General features: G+C 38.1%; 2 protein-coding genes across 15 annotated transcripts in view; one reads left to right on the plus strand and one right to left on the minus strand.

Annotated features, from left to right (window-relative positions):
- The window catches only part of MAPK10 (mitogen-activated protein kinase 10), a 316,049-nt gene extending 303,148 nt beyond the window's left edge, over positions 1-12,901 (plus strand). For 6 of the 7 annotated variants that reach the window (XM_043572253.1, XM_043572254.1, XM_043572252.1 and 3 more), the window contains one exon: positions 8,064-12,901. In XM_043572253.1, the coding sequence (XP_043428188.1) occupies positions 8,064-8,206 (143 nt within the window). In that variant the 3' untranslated portion in view covers positions 8,207-12,901. Of the gene's footprint in view, positions 1-8,058 lie in introns of all 7 variants that reach the window. The other variant, XM_043572259.1, reaches the window with a different exon arrangement.
- Positions 12,902-24,056: 11,155 nt separating this feature from the next.
- ARHGAP24 (Rho GTPase activating protein 24) overlaps positions 24,057-25,205 on the minus strand; it is a 655,671-nt gene continuing 654,522 nt past the window's right edge. For all 8 annotated transcript variants that reach the window (XM_043572262.1, XM_043572260.1, XM_043572261.1 and 5 more), the window contains one exon: positions 24,057-24,903. In XM_043572262.1, the coding sequence (XP_043428197.1) occupies positions 24,660-24,903 (244 nt within the window). In that variant the 3' untranslated portion in view covers positions 24,057-24,659. The remainder of the gene's footprint in view (positions 24,904-25,205) is intronic.

A 25,205-nucleotide genomic window follows, 5' to 3' on the forward strand; every position in this document is an offset into this window, starting at 1 on the left:
ATAAATATTTAAAAACATTAAAAGTAAATAAATAAACATTAAAAAATTTAAAAAGCAGAACATTTTCCCTGAAATAATAAGTATCTTGTGACTACATAACTTATAGTTTGAGAAATTTCCATTAGCATAACTTCTTTCCGTAAAACTTATTTTTTGGTCAGGTAGCATTGAAAGTAGTTGCTCTTCCTCATTTGCAGCCCTACTACTATTTTGTTACTTTTAATAGCATTTTTATTGACAAAAATTTGCAATGCTTTATTCATAGCAAACTTTTTTAAAAAATTGGATTTCTCTGAAAAAAAACATAGAAGGTAGGGATGTTTCACATCGCTAGGACATCCTGGGCAGGTGAATGTTATAATCAAATTCAAGTCAGTTCAGTTCCATGTAAGAGATTTTCACAAACTGGCAGTAAATTAATAATTTGAAGCCAAGGTCCATTTCTTGACTCTTCCATTTGCGTTTGGTTTTATGGTTACAAAATTTATTTATTACCTACACAAAAAGAGACCTGAAAGGATCATTCAGTAAAGCCAGAGTAGCTGCAGTCAAGAGTGTATTTATTATAGTGCAATAGAAGTCATATAGAAGCAAAGATTTTTCATGTAATAGTGGGGGACTGGTTGATATTTAACAACCATCTTTATTAAAATTAATTTTTATTTTTAAAAAATTTTAACGTTTATTTTTGAGAGACGCAGAGAGAGAGAGAGAGAGAGAGAGAGAGAGAGTGCGAGTGGGGGAGGGGCAGAAAGAGATAGGGAGACACAGAATACGAAACAGGCTCCAGCCTCCAAGCTGTCAGCACAGAGCCTGATGCAGGGCTCGAACTCACGAACTGTGAGATCATGAACTGAGCCAAAGTCGGAAGCTTAACTGAACCAGTCAGGTGCCCCCTATCTGTTCTTTTAAAAGGACGGATTAATAGCATTTACCAATTTCTGTGGTGTACTTATTCTCACTGTGACCAATTTCAAGCTACCTATGTGACATCAATGAAGGCAGAGTTGGAAAGAGATGCTAATGCTAATACTTGGCTCTCAGAAGCCACGAAAGGCCAGCTGTAGCACACTGCTAGACAGTACACACGATTGTTTCATCATAACGCTATACAGAAAAGACCCAGTCTCATACAATAAACAGATGTAATGGGAATTTTGTAGAGGAAACGTTAGAAGAGAGGACCTCTCTTAATGAATTTGTGCTATAAAAAAATCAGGAACAGTAGTCTAGGAAACCATAGAAATACAGTTGATAAAGAGTTTGAACTTTGAGTAATCGAATGCTAACTATATAATTTGCATTCAACATTGATAAAATAAAGGGCAGGCCATTCCAATGTATAGAAGATAGCCAGCTGATGAACAAAGTGAGAAGACAGACAACTACAACAAAATTATTTCCCTTAGTCAAAAATAGTTGAGCAGTTTCACCAGTTTCATAGGCGAAATTTGCTTTCTCTCACAAAACCTATCTAGAAGAGTACACACAAAAGATACTCGGTGCTTTGTTAAACTGAGTACTTTTCTGTACTGAACACTAGAGATTGAGGAAGATAGGAGAAATGAAGAAGTATGATGAAAGAAGTAAAAAGAAGCAAGGGAAACAAACATGAGGTAATCATGTAGCAAAGCTATATATGATAGTGAGATGGCTCACATGGCATAAGACCTAGAATGTTCCACAAGTGTGTTGACAACATTCTGATTATTAAAACAGATATAGTAGGAGTGCTGTGTATTTTAGAAGCATAATCTGCAGTGTGATTCCTTTTATATAAAAAGTTTATTAAACACTCCTTTCAGTTCTGCTACCTTCAGTTTGTGTGTTTCTGTGGGAATTTCCTCAATGTTCTTTGTAATCTCTCTAGCTGCCACATTGTTGTTGGTTTCTGTTTATTTGTAAACATCGAATTGTGTTCTTAAAAGGGAACCTCGGGGCGCCTGGGTGGCTCAGTCGGTAAGCGTCCAACTTTGGCTCAGGTCATGATCTCGCGGTTCGTGAGTTCGAACCCCGCATCCGGCTCTGTGCTGACAGCTCAGAGCCTGGAGCCTGCTTGGGATTCTGTGTCTCCCTCTCACTCTCTGCCCCTCCCCCACTCACACTCTGTCTCTCTCTCAAAAATAAACATTAAAAAAAAAGGGATCCTCATCTCAGGTAAGTCCTATCTCACCCTTGAGTAAAGTACTCAACTTTAACTGTGACAATCAAAACGGGTCCATATAACCAGCTCCAGCCAGGAGAGGAGAAAAACCCTATCTCAAGAGAAGACCAGGACTATTATGTAGAGATACTTTTAAATACTTTTTGATTTGTATTATGCCAAAACTTTACTTAAAAATTTTCAAACTAGTTATTTTGTCATAATTTAAATAAAGCACAATAACAAAAATCTCCCTCATTAACTTGGGTATTTCGGTTAATTATAACACTCAAGAGATGTATATGTCATCATTTGAACCATTTGTTCTCCAATCCATTGGCATCAAGACTTCTTCACTCAATCATTTGTGTTTCTATATACTAACAATGAACAGAAAACAATCCCATTTACAATAACATCAAAAAGAATAAAATACAAATTTAACAAAAGAAGTGCAAATTTTTTACTCTGAAAACTGCAGAACATTGTTGAAAGAAATTAAATACCTAAATAATGGAAAGACATTCCATTCATTCACTGATTAGAAGATTTAATATTGTTAAGATGACAATACTCTCCAAATTGATCTACAGATTAAATATACTCATCACAGTCACAGCTACCTTTTTCTTTGCTGAAATAGGCTGTTCTTAAAATTCACATGGAACTACAGGGGATACAGAATAGCCAAAACAATCTTGAAAAAAAAAAAGAAACAAAGTTGGAGGATTCACACTTCTTGATTTCAGAATTTATCACACACTGCAGTGGTCATGACAATGGGGTATTTGCTTGAGGATATACATATAGATCAATTAAATAAAATTGAGAATCCAGAAATAAACCCTTACATTTATGGTCAATTGATTTGTAGCAAGGATTTTAAGACAACTCCATGGACAAAGAACTACCTTTTCAATAAATGGTGATAGGACTACTAGATATCCATATGCAAGAGATTGAAGGTGGACTCTTACCTCATATAGAATATAAGAATAAATTCAAAATAGATCACAGACTTAAGTGTAAAAAATGAAAATTATAAAGCTCTTATAAGAAAACATAGGAGTAAATCTTCATGATATTGGGTTAGGAAATGGTTTCTTAGGTATGACCCTAAAAGCACAGTTGCAAAAGGAAAAATAGGTAAATTCAACTTCATCAAAATTAAAAACACGTGTGCTTCAAAAGATACCATCAAGAAAATTAAAAGATAATCCATAGAAAAGGAGGAAAACATTTGCAAATCTTATATAGTAAGAGACTTTGTACCCTGAATACATAAAGAACTCTTATAACTCATTAAAAAAAAAGAAAATAACAGTTAAAAAATGGCCATAGGATCTGAATAGACACTTCTCCAAAGAAGATACAGAAATGGCCAACAAGCACATGTAAAGATACCCAACATCATTAGCCATTAAGCAAATACAAATCAAACCACAATGCAATGAAATACCATTTAACATACACCAGATGGCTGTAATAAAAAAGATAATGAGGAGTACTGGAGAGGAGAAAGAGAAATTGGGACCCTCATACACCTCTGGTAGGAATGTAAACTGGTATAGCCAATTTGAAAAAGTTTTTCAGTTCCTTAAATGTTAAACATGGAGTTATTCTATGACCCATCAACTCCACTCTTCAGGTTTAGAAATAAAAACTTACACGTGAATGTTCATACAACATTATTCATAATAGCCCAAAATTGAAACAACCTAAATGTCTATCAAATGCCCTTCAAATAATCAATAGGTAAACAGAAGTGACATATCCATACAATGGAATATATTTCAGTATTAAAAAGAAATGAAGCTTTGGTACATGCTACAGCATTAAGAACCTTGAAAACACTATGTTATGTGAAAGGAGCCAGTCACAAAAGTTCACATATTGTATGATTCCATTTATAAGATATGTCCAGAATAGGCAGTTTTCTAGACAGAAAGTGGGTTAGTCATTGCTTATGGCTGGTGGGTAAGTAAGAAACAGAGTGCAGGGTTTCCTGTCGGGGTGATGAAAACATCACAGAATTGATTGTGGTGACAGTTGCACAATTTTGTGAATATCCTAAAAATGATTGAATGGTACAAATTAAATTTGTGAATTACATCTCAAAAAAGTTGTTACAAAAAGGTATATGAGCAATATTTCATATTTTAAGTTAAAAGTAAATCTAAATGATAGTATCATGATTTGAAAGTTATGTGTGTAGTATAGGAGATATGTCACGCAGATGAATGGACACTATGAACAAAGCCATTCACTCTGTCAGCCCACAGTTGATTGAGACTTTATTAGAGGTGTGTGTCCAGCTTTAATCTCTACCCTTTAATATGGATGTGGAGAATTGAAGATTCTGAGAAGTCAGTCATAGTGATGTTAAATTATCATTGGCCAACATTTATGAAAACACATGAGGGTGTTGGTGTTGGCATAATTTAATCCAGACTGGAGTGGGGAGGATAGAGCTGGGCATTTGAGTTATGTAAGGAAGTCAAAAGTTGTCTGCTAGTGTATGAAATTTACTAGTATATGTCAGGAGAAGAAATGGAGTAGCTCTGTATCATATCTCTAAAGGATGCAATTAAGTAAAATTGGAATAAATTGAAGCCAGGGAACTTTACATTACACATTGTTCTGATAATGAGAGTTAATTATTTATAGGTAGATATTAACAAGAGCCTTAAAAGTCTCGAGACATTCAAGATTAAGAGGTATTCATACTTTTAAGAGTTTAAAGAACATGGAAAATGCATAAGCTTTTTTGTATATAAACATATCTGGATACAAAAGAATATATATTAAATAACCACAATTAGAGAAACTTCATAGCAAAAACACTAGAAGGAAATATACCCAAAGTTTAACAGTTATTATTTATTTGAGGATCAGTGCCTATTTTATGTTCTTTGTTTTCTATATTGTTTCACACCCCCCATAATTTGTATAAATATGTTTATAATCAACAAATAAAAATTTTAAATACTTATAAGATACATATAATCTTTCCTAGTTTATGTGTATGTGTCCTCTCCACATAGTGTCACATCTTTAAAAAAAATTTTTTTTAATGTTTATTTATTTTTGAGAGAGAGAGCATGAGTGGGGGAGAGGCAGAAAGAGAGGGAGACAGAGAATCCAAAGCAGGCTCCAAGCTCTGAGCTGTCAGCACAGAGCCCGAAGTGGGGCTCAAACTCACAAACCGTGAGATCGGGACCTGAGCCGAAGTCAGACACTTAACCAATTGGGTCACCCAGGCATCCCAGAAAATGTCACATCTTAATCACATTTTTTTCATAGAGAAGAAATGTTTACCCCAAGAGCAAAGACATTGTGTTAGCCTCACCACTTCACAGACTTAAAAAATTTATTTTTTAATTTTGAGTATAGTTGACACACAATGTTATAGTTTCAGGTGTACAATATAGTGATTCAGCTTCTCTATACTTCATGCTCTTCTCGCCACAGTGTTGTTACCCATCTGTCACCTTACAATGCTGTTACAATACTATTGAGTCTGTTCCCAATGCTGTGCCTTTTATTCCCGTGACTTACTCATTCCATAACTAGAAGGCTGTATCTCCTACTCCCCTTCACCCATTTGTTGATCCTTCTACTGCTCTCCCTTCTGGCAACCTTCGGTTTGTTCTCTGTGTTAATAGGTCTTATTTGGCTTTTTGTTTCTTTGTGCACGTGTTTTGCTTTTTACATCCCACATAATGTGAAATCATATGGTATTTGTCTTTCTCAATTTGACTTATTTCACTTAACATAATACCCTCTAAGTCCATCCATATTGTCACAAATGGCACAATCTCATCCTTTTTAATGGCTGTGTAATTCCATTGTATGTATACATACACACACACACACACACACACATATATATATATACATACATATATACCACATCTTTCTTATCCATTTGTTTATTGATGGACACTTAGGTTGCTTCCATATCTTGGGTATTGTAAATAATACTGCAATAAACATAGAGGTGCATGTGTCTTTTCAAATTAGTGTTTTCTTTGGGTAAACATCCAGTAGTGGCATTACTGGGTTATATGTTATTTCTATTTTTTTATTTTTTTGAGGAATATCCATAATTTTTTCTAAAGCCACTGTACCAGTTCATATTCCCATCAATAGTGCATGAGGGTTAGTTCTTCTCTGCATTCTCATCAACACTTGTTGTTTCTTGTCTTTTTTATCCTAGTCGTTCTCACAAAGTGTGAGGTGATATGTCTTTGCAGTTTTGATTTGTATTTCCCTAATGATTACTGATGTTGAGCATCTTTTCATGTGTTTGTTGGTCATCTGTATGTTTTCTTTGGAAAAATGTCTATTCAGGTTCTCTGCTTATTTTTTAATCAGATGGTTTGTTGTGTTTTTTTTTGGTGTTGAGTCATATATGTTCTTCATTGATTTTTTTTCTGATCTATTAGATCTTTGTGATAACACTATTATAACTTATTTTGGATTTGTTATTTTTCACCAAATGTACCTTGCTCAGATAAATTTGTTCTGATAACATTTTTAATGAGAATTCTTCCTCTTTAATTTTATTAGATGATTTAAACTATATTTTTAATAACAAACAATTTCACAAAGGATGCGTTTTTACCACCTATATTGCTTAAGTATAAAGAATACATGGGGCTCCTGGGTGGCTCAGTCAGTTGAGCGTCTGACTTTTGATTTAGGCTCAGACCATGATCCCAGGGTTGAGGGATCAAGCCCTGCGTCTATTGCTTAGCATGGAGCCTGCTTGGTATTGTCTCTCTCTCTCTCTCTCTCCCTTTTTTTCTTTCTCCATTTGTCCCCCTCTCCCCTGCTCATGTACTCTCTTTCTCTCACACACACAAAAAAAATATATAAAGAAAAAAAAGTAAACTGTTTCCAATGGTTTCATTATATTTTGCAGTGCCTCTTGCTCATTTTTCCTTTGTAGTTCTCAAAGATATAACTCAGCAAGTATTTACTGAGTGATTATCATGAGCACGCTTCTTCTCAGAGTTTCAAAATTTTTATATCACCACAGAGCAGATAAATAAAATACTTTTTTCAAATTAACTTAATTCAGAGGTCTTGTTTTGTAGTTTGCCAGGTAAGCAAACCTGCTGGAACATAAACACAAAATCAAAAAGCATGCTTTTGCTGCTGCTGCTTCTTCTGTTATTATTAGTAGTAGTATGTATATGGTGGTGTTTTGATGATGATGATGATGATGATGATGTCTATGGTAACTTTCACTGAAAGTCCCACTTAGCTTTTCTGTATGGAGTTTAAATTTGAGATCACTTTAATGACTATGACAAATTTACTTAATATTCCTTTATTTTTTAAGAGCTGTAGTCTTCCAAGTAATTCTGAGTTTTGGGTTTTACCTCAGCCCATATTTTTGGGATTGGACCCTTACATGTGTTTTTTTTTAAAAGCCCTACATTAAAAACATCCAGGTTGAGATCATTATATTAAAAGGTTTTCCTCATCTGCCTTTGCCATAGGACAGTGGTCTTTAACCTTTGACAGCACAGCATCATGGGAGCTTTAAAAAATGCTAAAAAAAATTTAAAAAATGCCAATTCACTGGCTTCACGCAGGCCAATTATATTACAATATTGGACGTGGGAGGGGTGACTGGGGTGTTCAGTGGGGTATTTTTGTTTTTGTTTTCTGTTAAGAGCATCACAGGTGGGTTCCAAGGTTGAGTGAATAACTTGTGACCAGGGACTTACGTTGTTACATTTTAATTTTCACCATCAAATACAGAGCCCTGGATTAGTTGTGCTATGAAGGCTTGTCAAATGAACGATGGACTAAACATCACCTCTTGTATTTGCCCCTGCCTGCATCCTGAGTGACAATGAGTCTAGTTCCAGATTTAGTCATGTTGGTCTTCATTTTCTTAGCACAGGTGCAGCAGTGAACAGCAGTGAGAGTCTCCCTCCATCTTCGTCTGTCAATGACATCTCCTCCATGTCCACCGACCAGACCCTGGCATCTGACACTGACAGCAGCCTGGAAGCCTCAGCAGGACCCCTGGGTTGTTGCAGGTGACTAGCCGCCTGCCTGCGAAACCCAGCATTCTTCAGGAGATGATGCGATGGAACACACACACACGCAGACACGCGCACACACAAACACAGACACGCAACTATAAGAAAATGGCAAGGGAGAGAATCCAAGCCTAAAATTGAAACAAATCTTTCAGCCTGCTTCTTCTCCAGAGTTCTGTATTGCAGCTAAGCTAAATGTATATTTAACTTCTAGTTGCTCTTGCTTTGGTCTTCCTCCAATGATGCTTACTACAGAAAGCAACTCAAATACAATTAGAAAAGCCTTTTCCATAAAGTGTAATTTTAATGGCTGCAAAACCAGCAACCTGTAACTGCCCTTTCAAATGGCATGACAAGGTGTGCAGTGGCCCCATCCAGCATGTGTGTGTCTCTATCTTGCATCTACCTGCTCCTTTTGGCCTAGTCAGATGGATGTAGATACAGATCCGCATGTGTCTGTATTCATACAGCACTACTTACTTAGAGACGCTACTGTCAGTGTCCTCAGGGCTCTACCAAGACATCATGCACTGGGGTACCACATGGTCCATTTCATGTGATCTATTACTCTGACATAAACCCATCTGTAATATATTGCCAGTATATAAGCTATTTAGTTTGTTAATTGATTAAGCTGTATGTCTTATAAGAAAACATGTAAAGGGGGAAAGTATGGGGGGAGTGAGCTCTCTCGGACCCTTGAAGATGTAGCTTCCAAATTTGAACTGATTAAATGGCACCTGTATACCAATTTGTAGAAAGAACATATGTGATGCTTATGTACAGTGTGGGGGCGGGAGGGGGTAACAGTTTCCAGGTACTAAATGGTTTGGCTTTTAGAAGGAAGGTGGGGTAAAAAGTTAAGGGTCTTTTCTCTGACACTGAGCCCGTAGGAGAGACTAGAGTGTAGCATTTCAGTGTGGAGGAACACCTCAAAGAGATTATTACCCAGATAATATTCTGGAGACACCGACATCCACAGTTTACAGAGTAGACCTCATTGTCATTTACAAATCATGTGTCACATCTGGACAGAGAGTGGCAGGTGGTGAGTCAGGGTTATTGTGTCCATATCTGATGGTAAGAACCCCTCCCTGGAACGAAGTGGAATTGCCTCTGGATGATGTACTTAACAGAAAATGAACCTACGTAGACTATTTTCAGATTGTGGGTTGTGTTTTCCATGAGTGTGCTACTTCCCAGGTTTATACCCTGCCATGGTTTTATTTTGAGAAAAAATGTTACTTTCCTCTTCTGGAATAAAAAAGAAATGTTAGTTACTTAAACTTAAAAACAAACAAACCCAAAACACGGGGTGATCCTCAGGTCAGCATTTGAAAACATTTCCACAGACGTTACTATTCCTCAGGGGTTTCCCTGACTCCTTAATATGGCTGATGTTCCATGTTTATTTATTTTCATAAATTTGAACAATTCAAGAAGGGCTGATAATCTGAGTTTTGTACTGCAGTTGATGTGACAGCAATAACTCTTCCCATAAGTTACTGCTGCTAAATAGCTTTAGCAATATGAGTTTGTCTTAAAAGCCATGAAGCGTATGTGTCAATGTTTAGCAAAATCACCTGAATTTAGCTCAAATCAAATGAAAGTGCTTTCCCGAGCACTTAAGAAGGCACTGTGAAACATCTTGGTTATATACAAGGCGATACCAGGGTGACTTCTTAGCAATAATAGGGACCAGGTGGAGGCTTCCCTTCTTATTCACTTTGGTGAAGTACCCATCACAGTTATTTGCACTCTGACCGTTTTGGTGCTCACCAATGTGGTGGTATTTCACCTGAAGAAGAAGTGAAACATGAAATGGATGGTTGATGAGTGGGATATGACTGGCAAATGGAATCCCTTCAAAATTAGAGCAAACAAGAATGCTAGTGCTCTGAAAATTGCCTTAAATACAACAATGGGGAAGCTTTGTCTCTTTCAAGCAATAGAGCCAACCCCCACCATCACCATGTGAGCAATGCTGCCATTAATGGGATTGCTTCACAATAGGATTCATGACAACAGGTCATTTGTTTAAAATGGGGAGAAAAAAACCCAGCCTGTGCAGCTTGTCCCCTGGAATAAAAGTGGCCCAGCTTCTTTCTCTTGCTGCCATTCTTTTTGATTAAAATTGCAGACAACTTGATTTTACAAATACCTCCGCATTCACATGGGCTCTCTCACTTTTCCTTCTGTCACTTCCCACTCCCCACTTTAAAAAAAAACAAACAACTTCTCTGTATCCCTTCTTCTTTACTTACCCCCTTTTTCTGGATTTTTCTTTTGTTGCACCTGTGTCCTCTCTCTCTGTGCCTGACTTTCTAGCACATGTGATTAAGTGCAGGGAACAGGCAACTGTTTGTCGCAAGCATAATCTCATTAGCCACAAAATGGCATCAAAAGACAGAAGGAAATCTCCAGCCAGCATCTTAGAAGTGCATGACAGTTGGACGATCTCTTGGGTGTGCAGAAGTGATTTTTTTTTTTTTACTCAAATTAAACCAAACAAGAATCAGGCTAATACTCCCTTGGTATTGCTTGCCTTCCCTAAACTCCGCTAGTTTGATCTCTCCTGTTGTATGGCTCTTGGGAGCTGATCACCTTTACCAGATATTCCTTATGGACAAGAAAAAATGGAACAAATCCCTCCGATTGAAATATCTGTACAAACACAGCTAAGAGTTTGGCTTCTTGAGTGCTTATAAGATTAGTTTTACTAGGTTATCAAAACAAGATAGGTCATAGGAGAATAAAGAGAATTTTCATTTCAAAAGCTCAACATTCACCATCTTGGGTCTACTTTATTATAATAACTTCAGGAGGTGATTCTGTTATCAAATTTTCAGAATGTATTATGTTCTGCATTGAGTATTTTCTTTAAAAGCAAAAACAAAAACAAAAACAAAAACAAATGTTTCCTGTGTAGTCACCTGTTAATTCCAAAGGACTTTCTTGCTTTTCAGACAAGGAAGTGTCAAGTCCGCTGGACTATATTCCTGGGAGAAGTGAAAGTCCTGTCTGTGGTTGGGGTTCATTTTGGATATGAGGTTGGCAGTCTGAGAGGCCTAACCTTCTGTCACTTCCTATAGGGCTGATGGTTTCACAGTGACCCTTAATGAAATATTTTGTAGGATTTTGTTAGAGGGAGAGCTGGATACCCACGTGCAGGAGGAATTAAATTGTTGGGAGAGAGTGGCAAAACCATACCACTCTGATAGATTCATTTTTCAGTCAGTGTGTTCATTTTTAAAAAAGAGATGCATTGGCCTTCCAACCAAATTTATTCTTGTGAAATAAGAACTGCTAATAATCTTGCATCTTCAAGAATCTGATGACAGAGCTTTGTAGGAATGTAAACTAGGGGTGGACCAGGACCTGGCCAATTCCCTCCAATTGGAGTAAGCTATTTAATTGAGGGCTGAGGAGGTAATAGTTTTTTGGTTTTTTTCTTTTCAACCTGTTACCATTATCAGAAAATGATATATAAGGATACTGATAGCAGCTGACTGGTAAATCATAAAATAAGCCTTGACAAAGGGAATAAGTGGAATAGGTAAGAATACATCAATCCTTTAATGACCTGCTAAGGGAAAAATAAGCAAAACTGACTTCTAAATTTTAAATATTCATGCAAAATCTAAATTCTACAAAGTCTACTTCTTTTTAATTCTCTTAACACATGACAATCTAAATCTTATAAGCATTATGCTCTGTAAAGAATGTTGTCAGATAGCTTTGCTGAAAAATTTGTCTTCTAAAGCTCAGAGAAAGGAATAATATTGTCCCCATAATCTTTGATCCCAATCACTTTGGGTCTGAAGAGGGACCCCTCTCCCTGCCCACAACCTCCCCCAACATTTTACTTGTGAGTCCTACATTTTCTACAGGTAAAATTAAACCAAGCAGGAATACTGCTTTCTGTAAAAACAACAAACAAGTTACAGTGTAAATAGTTATATTAGTTATTTTCCATGTGAAATATAAGATTTTGTGACTTCTTTTGGCACTTAGTTCTTTGTCTGAAATGGTTCATTTTGACCCATTTCCTTGGTCAGTCAAGCGGAAACGGAAGGCCTCTGTTTGTAAGTGGACTCCTGTATATCTAACTTTTGATTATGTGGGACCAATGGCCAGTATATTCTAAAAAAAACTCCCAACCCTTGTCTAGCATTAAACTGTTCACCTTGCCATGTCTATCTCGCAACAAGACCTAACTTGCACATGCCTGTTATTCTGCATGATTGGACTCAAGAGACTATTACCAATAAGAATTGTGCCGTGTCAGTGTTTATAAAATGGACTTAAAGCACACCCACATTCATATACACCTCACCCTTATAGCTCTAGGTCAACCCTGGAAGGCAAAACCATGCATGTCCAGTTTCTTTGCAAGGTCTTAGTGTGAGAACTAAAAGTCAGCCTGATGGATCAAATGCAATCTCAGTGATGTTTAATAAGGATTTTAAATTATTTAAATCATATCTGTGTTCCTTCTCACTCTTTTTCATTTCTATTTATGCCCTTTATCTTCAAAATGTCGGTGGAAAAAGAGGGTGAGTGGGGAGAACTTTGGCTTTTTTGGACTCTTTGTAGGTGGATGCTGAATCAACACATTGTGATTTCTGTTTCTTATGAACTATTAAAAACCAGAGCAAATCTGCTTCCCTTAACATAAAACCAAATCAAATCCAGACTTTGTCGGAGTTTGCCTGTTGAAAATCATTCTTGTGCTGCTTGTTGTCTTGGGTTTCGTGTCCTGACAGGAGCTCTGAAGCATCTCACATGGTTTCATTGTGTGGTCTGATTGTGCCAGGGAATAAATAAGAAATGAGGAATGACCCACCTTCTCACTATGGGTAAAGAGCATATAATGTGTATGTGACCACGTAGAAGGCTGTGTTTCATTTGAGACTGGTTTCTTCTAAAAATGACCTTTATTTCTGTCTGCAGATATTAGTTGTATATCTGAAATTCAGTAAGATTCTTTTAAGGCATAACATTAATGAAGGGAGAAAATCATTTTCTGTGAGGATGAGATGAGTAGAACAGGATTAAATATCCTTAATTTATCAGAATTCCTAATCAGTTTAATTATTACCCAAGAGAGAAGGTAAGCAGGTTTTTTGTCCATATGGTAGGCAACCCTAATATCTCAAACTCCTTGGTGAACTAAAAATAATAATAATAAGAGTTTGTGGCTTGATACGAAAGTCACTGAATCTGTTAATTTAGCTGGAAGTGTTTGAAAATGTCAATGAATGGTCTTTCTATTTCTGTAAATAAAACATTTTATTTAACCAATTCACTATTAGAAAACCTGGAAGATAAACATATTTATTTTTTGGGGTTGGCACAATTTATCCTTTTATTTATAAGGAAAACACATGCCAAATGCCTTTTGCACCTCTGGCATAGCTTCTGTTTCATTTTTAAACCACAAATCTTTACCCTCTTAATATAAAAGTAAGTTTTAAAATGGTGACGTATAGGTACCTGAAAATCCCTGCAATATTAAGGAGGGAAATTGCATTCCAGTAGATTGCTCATGGAGAGAAAGGGTCAGAAGAAGTTATTGGTGCATACTAGGTACCATAAAAAGTTACCAAATATTTGGGTAATTTGACCTGCTTTGCATCGAGAAGAAAGGACTCTTGAAAATCATCTGTTTTGAAGCTATTTATGTAATGACCTAGAAAGATGGTTCTGTTTGCTCAATAACTGCGCTGGGTTTTACACAAGGTAGTGGTTTTCAATATTACTAGTTCATCAGGATGGTGATTCATACCTGCAGCATGCCTTTCCCCCAAGGGTTTGAAAGGCATGCCTGGAAGACATTCGCAATTAGTGAAGCACAATGAAAATCCCACTATCTCAGTTCACATTATGTCGGGGACCACTGCAGGGACAAGTTATTTCTCTCAGCTCCAGACTGAATTCCATCTGCTCAACCTTTTACAGAAGTGTGTTCTGTGTTAGTTACTGAAATCAAGCTGTGGAAATGGACACTTCTCAAACACATAAAACGTGATGACATATACACAAACAAGATTCAAATGCCCGTTTGGGACTTCCCACCCTTTTTATGTCACATATTTCTTGCTTAAAAGTCATGCTTATTCTGGTGTAAAAGCCAACATAAAATAAGTCTGAAATGTAATTTCAAAGGATCAAATATCACTCCATGGAGTGGGTGACTTCACCTCCTTGTCACTGACCTTCCCTGGATTTTGTCTGAAATCTTTGTTTACCCAGCAGTCTAGACTGTTTTCAACTCAAAAGCAGGTGCAAAATGTCACTCATCTTAAAAATGTTCCATACTTTGCCTAGAAAAGTGTCTCACACATAATTGGTGCTTTTTCATTCACATTGGTGAAAATATTTCTATGAACGATTATGCACAAAATCAATTTTTATGACCCAAATAATATTAAAAAATTTTTTAACGTTTATTCATTTTTGAGAGACACAGAGAGAGAGAGAGAGACAGAGCAGGAGCGGGGTAGGGGTAGAGAGAGAGGGAGACACAGAACCCAAGCAGGCTCCAGGCTCTGAACTGTCAGCACAGAGCCTGACACGGGGCTTGAACTCATAAACTCAGAGATCATGACCTGAGCCGAAGTCAGGCGCTCAACCAACTGAGCCACCCAGGTGCCCCTGACCCAAGTAACATTTTAGATGGACTAAGGGAACTAGAAATATTGAAGTATTTCTTTTATAAAAGTAAGGCTTTCAAAAGCTATTGCTTCTTCCTTAATATTAATACATTGCACACTTGGATTTAGTGCCAATTAAGCTCTAAGAAAACAGCTCTGAATATCTATTTTAATTTCGGAGCTAAAGTTTCGAGTAGTACCTTCATTCACTCCAAAAACACTTATGGCACATCTATGTGTCCTAGGTAGGAGACAAATACGGCATAGTCTTTATCCTCACAATTTCAGAGTAAATACATCTTTCAATGTAAAAATCAGTGATCAAAGCAAACTATTTTTATCTCATTTGTTTACTTTCTTTTAAAACAGCAATGTGTTGAAATTAGTGGTGTGACTTGAATGAGCCCATTTGTCTCATTCCCTTAAAGCAATGAAACAAGAAATCTGCTTCTTTCAATGTCGTCATTGTGTCTACATAAATCAGCAAAAGAGAATTTTGGATACTTTCCATGACAATACAGGAGATGAAACCATTTTTACAACACATTTTTGAAAAATACATGGAGATAAAAATACAAGTATACCTGTGCTTAGTGAGCAAATATGTATATCTGCACTTTTGCTCCTTTAATTGAAAGGCAGACTGCTATCTTTTGGTGTTTTAAACAAATGTCAGTCTCTGGAAAAAGGGAGAAATGTGATGACATCCTGAGACCTTATCTATTACTTATATTGGTATCTTGAAAAATATAGATAAAAGTTTCAGAAGCTAAAAAATGAACAAACAAAACCAAAAAGCAGCATGATGTTTTTTTCTGCATCACATGAGATTTATTTTGATACAGTTTCTTCTAAGGGCAAGTAATCTAGGAGGCTGAGCTTGAAGCTCATTTCTGGCCCCCAAATCTCCAAATCAGCGAATGACATCACAACAGATACTGGAGTCTCTCTGCAGCCATAGTATCATATGAAGCCAAATCTCTGAGATTTGTTCAGTCAGTGGATAATGACTGGAGCCCTAAAATGACTTATGAGAGAATTTAGTCACAATTTCCTATTAAAAATTCCAACTCAGAACATCCCTGAATATCTAAACCAGAAATTTAACATTGAGCTCTGAACGTTCACTCACTGATTTGTGTCACAGATATTGATTGAGCACTTCAGTCTCCCAAAGAACGCTCTTGGCACACACAGTTGTGCTGCATTTGAGCAACCTTCCTGCCTTCATGTAGTCTACATGCTAATGGGGGGATAAGGTAGTAGAAAGCATTAAGAAACCGAAGAAGGTTAAAAGGATAAGGTATGATGGGGCACCTGGGTGGCTCAGTCAGTTGAGCATCTGACTCTTGATTTTGGCTCAAGTCATGATCTCACAGTCAAGATCTCACAGTTTGAGCCCCGTGTTGGGCTCTAGGCTGACAGTGCAGAGCCTGCTTGGGATTCTCTGTGTTCCTCTCTCTTTGCCCCTCCCCCACTCATGCTTGCTCACTCTCTGTCTCAAAAATAAATAAATATTTTTAAATAAAAGGATAATACATAGTAAAAGATGCTATTTAGATGAGATGGTCAAGGAAGGCCTCTCCAAAAAGGTGATATTTGAGCAGAGACCCAAAGAAGGTGGGAGTGTGGGGCATATTAGTATCTGACACAAAAACAAGTGCAAAGGCCTTGGAATAAGAGCTTGTTTATGTGTATAAGGGATGACAAAAAGGCTTATGCATGAAGCAGAATGTACAAAAGAAGGTGTGGTCATAAGTGAAACTGAAGAGGTAGGCAGGGGTCAGAGCATGGCAAGATCTTGGGGCTTTATTCTAAATATAGGTAACTGATGGATAGATTTGAGCAGGGAAATGATATAATCTAAATTTTCTTTTTTTTTTTTAAAGGATCTCTCTGGCTGCTGAGTAGGGAGAGTAGTTTGAGAAGAAAGATAAGAATGGAAACAGGCTTTTGTAGGTACAAAAAAGACATGATGGGCCTTGGACTAGAGAAGGGAGGGACAGAGAAGGGGTTGATTTAGGAAATAACTAAGGATATATCATGAAGGCAGAATTGACAAAATTTGCTGATAGGCTGATATGTGATATGAAAGAAATGGATGAGGATTTTTTTAAAAAGGCAGACTTTTTAAAAATCTAAATCATGAAGTAAATTATGATGTGGTTGACTGAAATGGTAGATAATAAGTTAGGAGCATATCTGGTAAGAAAATCATAACTTGTTTTGGAAATGTCAGTTGGAGATATTTATTAGCTATCCTAGTGAAGTAGCAGGAGTATCTACAAGGCTAAAGTAAGGGAAGAGGTTCAGCTGAAACATAAATCTGAGCATAATCAAGGGTGCCTGGGTGGCTCAGTTGGTTAAGTGTCCGGCTTCAGCTCAGGTCATGATCTCATGGTTCATGAGTTCAAACCCCGTGTTGGGCTCTGTGCTGACAGCTCAGAGCCTGGAGCCTGCTTAGGATTCTGTGTCTCCCTCTCTCTCTGCCCCTTGCCTGCTTTCTCTCTCTCTCCCTCTCTCTCTCAAAAATAAACATTAAAATTTTTTTAAAAAATCTGAGCATAATCAGCTTTTACATATTATTTAAAGCCACAAAACTGTATAGACCACCAAGAAACTGAATGTAAAGAAGTCCAAGGATGAGGGCATCTCTTGCTCCAACATATAGAAGTCAATAAACAGTTGTGTATCCTAAGGAATATCCAGTGATGTAAAAACCAGGAAAGTGTTGTCCTGGAAGTTAAATAAAGGTGTTTAAAAAATGAGGGAAGAACAAACTGGGGCAATGCTACTGAGTGCCTGAATAAGATGGGGGCTGAAGATTCACAAGTGGACTTGATTTTGTGAGGTCATTGCTGACCTTTACTAGAGCATGTTCTCAACAGTATTAAGAAAACCTGACTCCAGTGGGTTTAAGAGGACGTGGAAAGTGAGGAATTATAAATAGGTAGAGAAAATTCAATATTTTTTTCTAGAAAGTGAAGCAGAAGAATTATGCAGAAATTAGACATAAATATGAGATGAGAGAATTTTTCAAAGAAGTTTTTATAGCATGGGTATATGTTGATGAGACTAATATATAAAGAGCAAATGAGAGAAAGAGTATTTATTTGAAGGAGTGATGTGCTTGAAAAGCCCAGAGGGATGCATATGAGAGGAGAAGTTGGCTTGGTTGGAGCAGGTGGCCCAGTCATTGTAGCAAGAGGTAAGGGGGTGTCTATAGGTTGCATGAAGATAGTTGAGTGGCTCAGTTAAGTATCTGACTTTTGATTTTGGCTCAGGTCATGATCTCAGCATGGTGAGATTGAGTTCTGCATTGGGCTCTGCACTGAGTGTGGAGCCTGCTTGGGATTCTCTCCCACCCCCTCTCTCGGTACCTCCTGTCCCCCTATCTCTGTCCCTCCTTCCCACCCCCCTCTCTCAAAATAAATAAATAAACATTAAAAACAAACAGGTTATCTGTAAGGTTATATAAGTAATATTACTAGCTGAGAATGAGGAGGGGAAGAGCTTATGGTGGTTTGAGAAATCCGAAACAGACCTTGAGAAGAGTGAAGTTAAGTTACTAGGCAGTGATGAGAGCCATGTGAACCATATTTATTATACATATAAGGTGAGGCAAGTCAACATGGTGGTCTACTGCTCTTCAACCATATTTAGTTTCTCAGGTGCGGGTTAGGAATAAGCAAGAATTGGATTTGGCCAGAGTTGGGTTAGGTGTTTTTCCTTCCCAGATGAGTACAATGGTAGAAAAGGACATGAAGGGATTTAAGAATGAGGAAAAGAGAATTATGAGGAACCACAGAACCACAGAACCACAGAAGATGAGCATGGAAAACTCCAAGGAGGGAAGAAGCAATGGTATGAGAAGATGACAGCCAGTGAAAACCTAGCAAAGTCAATGGCTGATCAACGATTTGGGAGTATTTAAGAGTTGGAGTGGTGGTGTTAAGGGAGTGATCTAGGAAGGGCATAGGAGATGATGAGACTGTGAGTGCTTAATATGGAAGTTTTGGTGATGGTGCAGTTACTGGTAATGGCACAGTAAAAGGGAAACTGTGGACGTGGATGGTGGATGTTTGGGGCAGAGAGAGATGAAGATTTTCAGAAGTGAAAAAGAGCTGAGTGGCCACATTGGTGGGTGGCATATGAGTAGTGGCTTTGGGGGAAAAAAACAACCAGAAACAGTTGAATAGGTGCTAAAACATTCGGGCATGTGACATGTACTCCACAGAGGTTATTAGGGAGGTGGGAGGATATTAGGTGTGGAAGTAGCGTCAGAGAGCAAAGCAAGACCTAGCTCTCCTTCAGGTTGATGACATGCAGGTTGTGGAAAGGGAAAACAGCCATCCTTGGGAGGGTTGCAAGAAGTGGTGTCTTCAGGAGGTAACCATGTTTCAGATAAGGAGATTTAGGGGAGGATGTTGGCAGTTGTAAGATTCTAGAATGTATAATGGAAAAGTTTGAGGAGTAGGGAGGGAATCAGAGTTTGAAGCAAATGAGGGGATATACTGAACAATATGAGGCTAAGCATAATATTGAAGGCAAATGACATGGGGTTTGGGCAATTTCGGCAATAGGTGGTCAAGGATGAGAGCAACTTGGCACAACCCTAGGGCTTGCTTCAGTGTGGCAGTAATCGCTTCTAATTAATCCCAAGGAGGCAGGGAATGGGTGTGTGGGGAGGAGAGGGATGGGATGGGCATGGTGCTTTTACAAAAACTGGTAGTATGCCGGGGGCCAATTTAATTCCTTATTCGAACAAATCCATACTTTCCACTTAAGAAAGGTAACTCTCCCGATATGGGCTGGTCTTACCTGGGCTTAGCCCTACAGGGGCCAGAAAAGTAGCAGCTACACATAGTCCATAAATAGAGTGTCATTCAGGCCAGGACCTGAGCCACAAATGGCTCATTAAAAAACACACTTTTCTCCTGCTAAACTTTCTACTCAAAGATCTATAGTAGGTTCTGTAGATTTCAGCTGCTTGGGGAGCTGTTAGTTTTTCATGTCACTTTGCAGCAAGGAGCCCTCAAGCCGGGCAGTCAACTCATTCCCCACTTGTGCAATTAAGAAGACCATAAAGAGAATAACGAAACAGGCCATTGGGAGCCACAATTCCAGCACTCTTTCGGTGGTTTGTGAGTTCAAACAAGGCAAAATGTGTCTAGGTCTGGCCGTTTCATTTGAATAAAAGAGTGGAAGCCACATGGGTCCTAAGCGTTTTCAGATCTCCTGGCGGTGTGTGGGTGAATTGTTATGCACAATGCCACTCTGATGGGGAACACTTGGTAGGTCATTTTAAATCACTGGAAAGGCTCCCTAAGGTCTTCACTGAAGGCACTTCTGCACATATTTTTCTGTGGACTGGGGAAGCCCCTGTCCAAACTGCTATCCTGTCTGAGAACTTCCTACTTACCCTTTAAGAATTACATCATAGTCATGGCTCTACAGAGCCTTTCCCAGCCTCATTTTGTGACCTGATGTACATAAGTACATCACCTTCTGTGGTAATTATTTATAAATAGGTGTCCCAGGCACCTAGTCTAATGCTGGTGTAGCATGTAGACACGTTCAATAAATATTCACTAATAGTGCTGCTGATGTGAGTCTAGACACGTTTACTGGTCATATTCTTATATTTCCATTATATTTTGCCCAGTACTTTTAATACTGAAGTTTTCTTCAGCGTCCACACAGAGTTGATGCAGGACAGTTACAGGTAGTTCTTTAGACAGTATTCTCAGATCATGGATGTAATTGTGCTATCTCAAGTAGAAAGGATGACTTGGCTTGCCTTTTCCTTGCCATCAAATCTCTGGCAGTTTATCTGGGCAAAGATAGAATTAGGGTCCCTGGGACAAGGACATCGTTATACCCTCTGCTGGCGAGCATGCTGGCCATATTCTTGAGTCCAGAACTCTATATTCTAGAAGTTGGAACACCCTTTCAATGAAGTAATCTGAGGGCTGACAGCTGCCATTTGTTGAGCATTTACAACATATACTGTTGTAATATACTGCGAGTCACTTCATTTTTCATTTCTCAAAAAAAAACAAAAAAATGAGGAAGAGGCACTGGTATTATCCTACTTTACAGAAAAACAAATCGAGGCTAGTGAACATCGTGTAACTTTTCTTAAATTCTGATAGCTATGAAGTGGCAGAACTGAGATTTGAATCCAGGTCTCTGATTCCAAAAGCTCATAGGTATCATTTTCTGTGATGCGACTCCAAGCAGGATGCAGCTCTCCAATGTGAGAAACACTGAGGTCTGTGGCCAGCAGCACCATCTTTAAATTATCCTCAGTTTCCAAGGCGAGATAATTATATCAATGATTTAAAGTATCTTACCTGGAAATGACCTCATTTTTTTAAAGGAAGGCACAGCTTTTTAAGAAACAAAAATAAATAGGAGTGACCTTATTAAGTTTCCCTTGAAGTTTTTAGTCATTTCATCGTAAAATTACACATAGAAGCTACATAAAAAAGTATAGACTTCAGTTGGCCTACTATCACACACAATTCTATTTTAAATGTTCTCTGAAGGACACCCAGCCATATGGTTTGGCTAGTGAAGCCAACATTGTAGACTCAACACTTGGAAGCAAATCCTTTCTCCTGAGCTCATAACTGAAGAATCATTATAGTTACCTAAACAATTTTAAAGAAGTCTATACAGGACGTAGCAAATGAACTCTTTATACTACCTACTTATTTCCAATTCATTTTTATGTCAATTTGCATTTAATACTTTCTAGGCATTTAGCCGAATAGAAGAGCTAATGGAAACTCAGATGGACAAGCTACTCATAGTATCCATTGATTGAAGGTCATCATCATTGAGATCAATAATTAAAATTAATAACAGCACCCCTCATAGACCAAAGGCCAGAAAATTCTCTATGCTGGTACTCTATGGCATAAAGGGTAGAGACAGAGGGATTTAAGAACAAGAAGATAAAATTCTACTCTCTTAGGTTAGGAGGCTCCATTTATTAATAGAGCTATTAATAGAACTAAGTGGCAGGCACTCGGACAGTCACATTACATATCACTTTTAAGTACTACAACATCCCTACTTTGTAGAAGTTATCTCCACTTTACAGATGAAAAAACTGACGCTCAGAAAGGTTCAGTAATTTGTCATTGCTGTGCATCTTGCCTAAGGAATGTTGAGATGCATATCTAGGTCTGTTTGGCTCTCCATTTCCTGCTATTTCCATTCCAGCATGCTGCTTCCTAAAACGTTTCTTATTTGGTGAAGATAATAATCAGACATGGACAATACTGAAAGAGATATACACAAAGTGGGAGTGTCAGATAATTTGGCGTTGAGATCCTAGAAGGGGATCTGACATTTGATTTGGCTCTCTCTAAAAAAAGAAAAAAAAGAATAAAGATTGTGCCAGGTAGAAGGAAGATAGTCCAGATGGATGTGGTAAAAGATGGTAGAAAGTTCCAGAGGCATGAAATGGCATGGCAGGGGTTGGGGATGTGGGAGGAAAGGAAAATAAAACTGCAGGTCACAACTTTACGCACCATGTGAAGGGCGTATCCTGTGGGCAAGTGAGAGTCTTTACATGATAGTAGCAAAGCTATGACAGAGTCAGATGGGTGGCCTAGAGGGGACAGCCTGCAAAAGGGGAGATGCTTTCACCAGAGATGAGGAGGAACTGGTCAAAGAGAGTAGATTTAAAAGGTAAGGATGAGTGCAATAGATAGTACTTGGTGAGTGAATTTAAGGGTGAAGAAGAGGAGAGAGAACAATAAGAATTAACATTCATGGCATCCTTTCTGTCCACGAGGTGCTGTGCTTAGCTTTAACAATCTACATCTTTGAAACCACATAAGTCCATGAGAGGAGTATCTTTATTATTCCCAGTCTATATGGAAAAAAGTAACACCTAGAAGTCTCAGTATCAGCTAGCAAATTATAGAAAACTTGAATGCAGGCGATTTGACTACATGATCTTTTGATTTTTACTATTGCATCTTTTGACTCACTGGATGAGTCCAAGGTTTTCTTTCATTCACTAGGACAGGGACCGGGAAGAGATGAAATGTGTATAGAGAGACTGATTGAGATCAACATTGTACATTGCGAATTTGACTTTCTTACAGAACATACAGGTGGAAATATCTGGTTAAATAAAGAATTGGAAGGAGAACAGGAAACTAAAGGTAAAGAAGGTATCATTATACAGAGAGAGGTTAAAACCGAGGGCTCACATAAGTGTGTTGGTGGAAGGTGGATGGTGACAAGGATAGATGGTGTAAAGACTACTCCCCATTTGAAAATAAATAAGTACAGACATAGAACCTTCTAAAAACTCAATCCTATAAACTCAAGCAGTCTTTATTTGCAATGATGCCTTTTGTGACTTTTTGTTCTAGTGTGAGAGATATTTGCCTGACTTCTCAAAATCATTGCCTTATTGGAATGTGAAGAGTTGTTCTCCCCAAACTCTAGGTCCAGAGAGCGCTGGGCTTCTCTAGAAGGTCACCATTACTGATGTTCATAAATTTGTCTGAACTGGACCTTTAAGCATCCACGTCTTAAGATTCTTGTGAACAAATATGTTTTCAAGAGGGAAGAACAATATTGTAAAAATTAGAAACAAAATAGTTTGCTTCTTCCAAATGTGTCTCTTTCTCCTTCGGGTCTATCCACTCCATACCCAGCTCTTGTGGCACTGCCTCTGCCAGCAGTCCTGTGGACAGAATCCCAGGTGACAACAGAACAGTGGGCCTGAGCTAGAGAAAAGTGTCACTATACGGCACATACTCTTAACTGAGGGGTCACGGTCACACCATCACACTGCCTGCATTGCAAAGTGCTTTCTGGAGGATGAAGGAAAAGTCTGAGTGGACAAGAAGTGTTCCTGTGGCACAGTGCAGCAAGCATTGTTTCCCCATCTCCAAACAGTGGGAAGAGCTTTTTTGGAAACCATCTAGCAGTTACAGAGACTCAGTCCAGAAAGTCAGAGTAATTCATGACATGACTCATTAAGTGCTTGTACCATTTCCCCCCCTAAAAATGCAGTCTGCACAGGAGACATGCATCTGTGGAACTGGCCAGGTAGACAATAGGCCTTGAGAAGGGGACTATTTTACAAAATCCAAAATTTTCTGTGTCAGGATACCTCAAAAGAAAACTGAGCAGTGTCGAGGGAAGAATTTCAAGAGCAAATCAAAGGTTTCTGGTGATTCTATTGTATTTTATAAAACCATTACATTTCTCTTTTTGGTCATGGCGAGGTCTATTGGCACAAACAGCACAGCCACAAAGTATTCTTTTGATTTTAATAACTCATCTGATATATATTTATATATATTTATATATCTGCTCATCTTCATTTCCTCAGCAAGAGGGGAAATAAAAATATTGATCTATAAAATAAGCTGATGAGAACACAATGCCAAAAATAGCTTATGTTAAGTGCAAGGGGTGAAGCTTGAAAGCAAGCTAAATTGCAACGACATATTGATTTAACATTTTAAATACAAGACTTGCAATAAAATAATTCTTGAGATATGCTTCTCATTTTTAGTTTACTTTTTAAAAACTACTCTCTATACACAAATCCAGTTGTAACACTTGACAGTAGCATTATGGGGCATGATAGAACTTTGGTACACATTGCAGATATGGATGGGTAATGTCTGTAAATGATATTCCTTCACCAGTTAGAGCACTGTACAGCAAGGAACCAGCCACCTGATCCCGTAGAATGTTCCCACCAGAACCGCAGAGCCCTTCCAGATCCATTGGAGACAGTGGGAAAAAGTGGGCTCACTGGATCCATATCGTGTTTCCTCTCTCGGTTCTCCTGGGTTCCACTGTCAGCTCCCCAAAAGTGGAAAAAAACTGCTCCATTTCTTTCTGAAGCATGTCGTTTCTTTTCTCTGCATCTTCTTTTGCTCGCTCTGCATTTCGCATTTTGATTTCTATCATTGTGAACTTTTTCCTTTCTTGATCCAGTTCATCATGGAGGCTCATCATTTCTGTTTCCAAAGTCAAGTTTCGCTGTTCTAAGCTAGATAGGATGGGGGAGGGAATACAAGATAAAGCAATTTTATTCACTTGAAATGTGACAGGGATACAAATATTATCTGAACTCTGTCTCTGCAATGCTTAGGAAATTGTAATGGGCCCTTTCAAATCAGTGAGGCTACGCCCAATGATTTAAAAGGTGTTAGTTTCATTCATTCATTCATTCATTCTGCCAGGATGATTTACTATCATTTAAAAAAAATTTAAATTTTTTTTTGAGAAAGAGAAGTGTTGGGGGGAGGAGCAGAGAGGGAGGGAGACACAGAATCCAAAGCAGGCTCCAGG

Source organism: Prionailurus bengalensis, chromosome B1 (assembly GCF_016509475.1).
Source record: "Prionailurus bengalensis isolate Pbe53 chromosome B1, Fcat_Pben_1.1_paternal_pri, whole genome shotgun sequence".
NCBI lineage: Eukaryota > Metazoa > Chordata > Mammalia > Carnivora > Felidae > Prionailurus > Prionailurus bengalensis.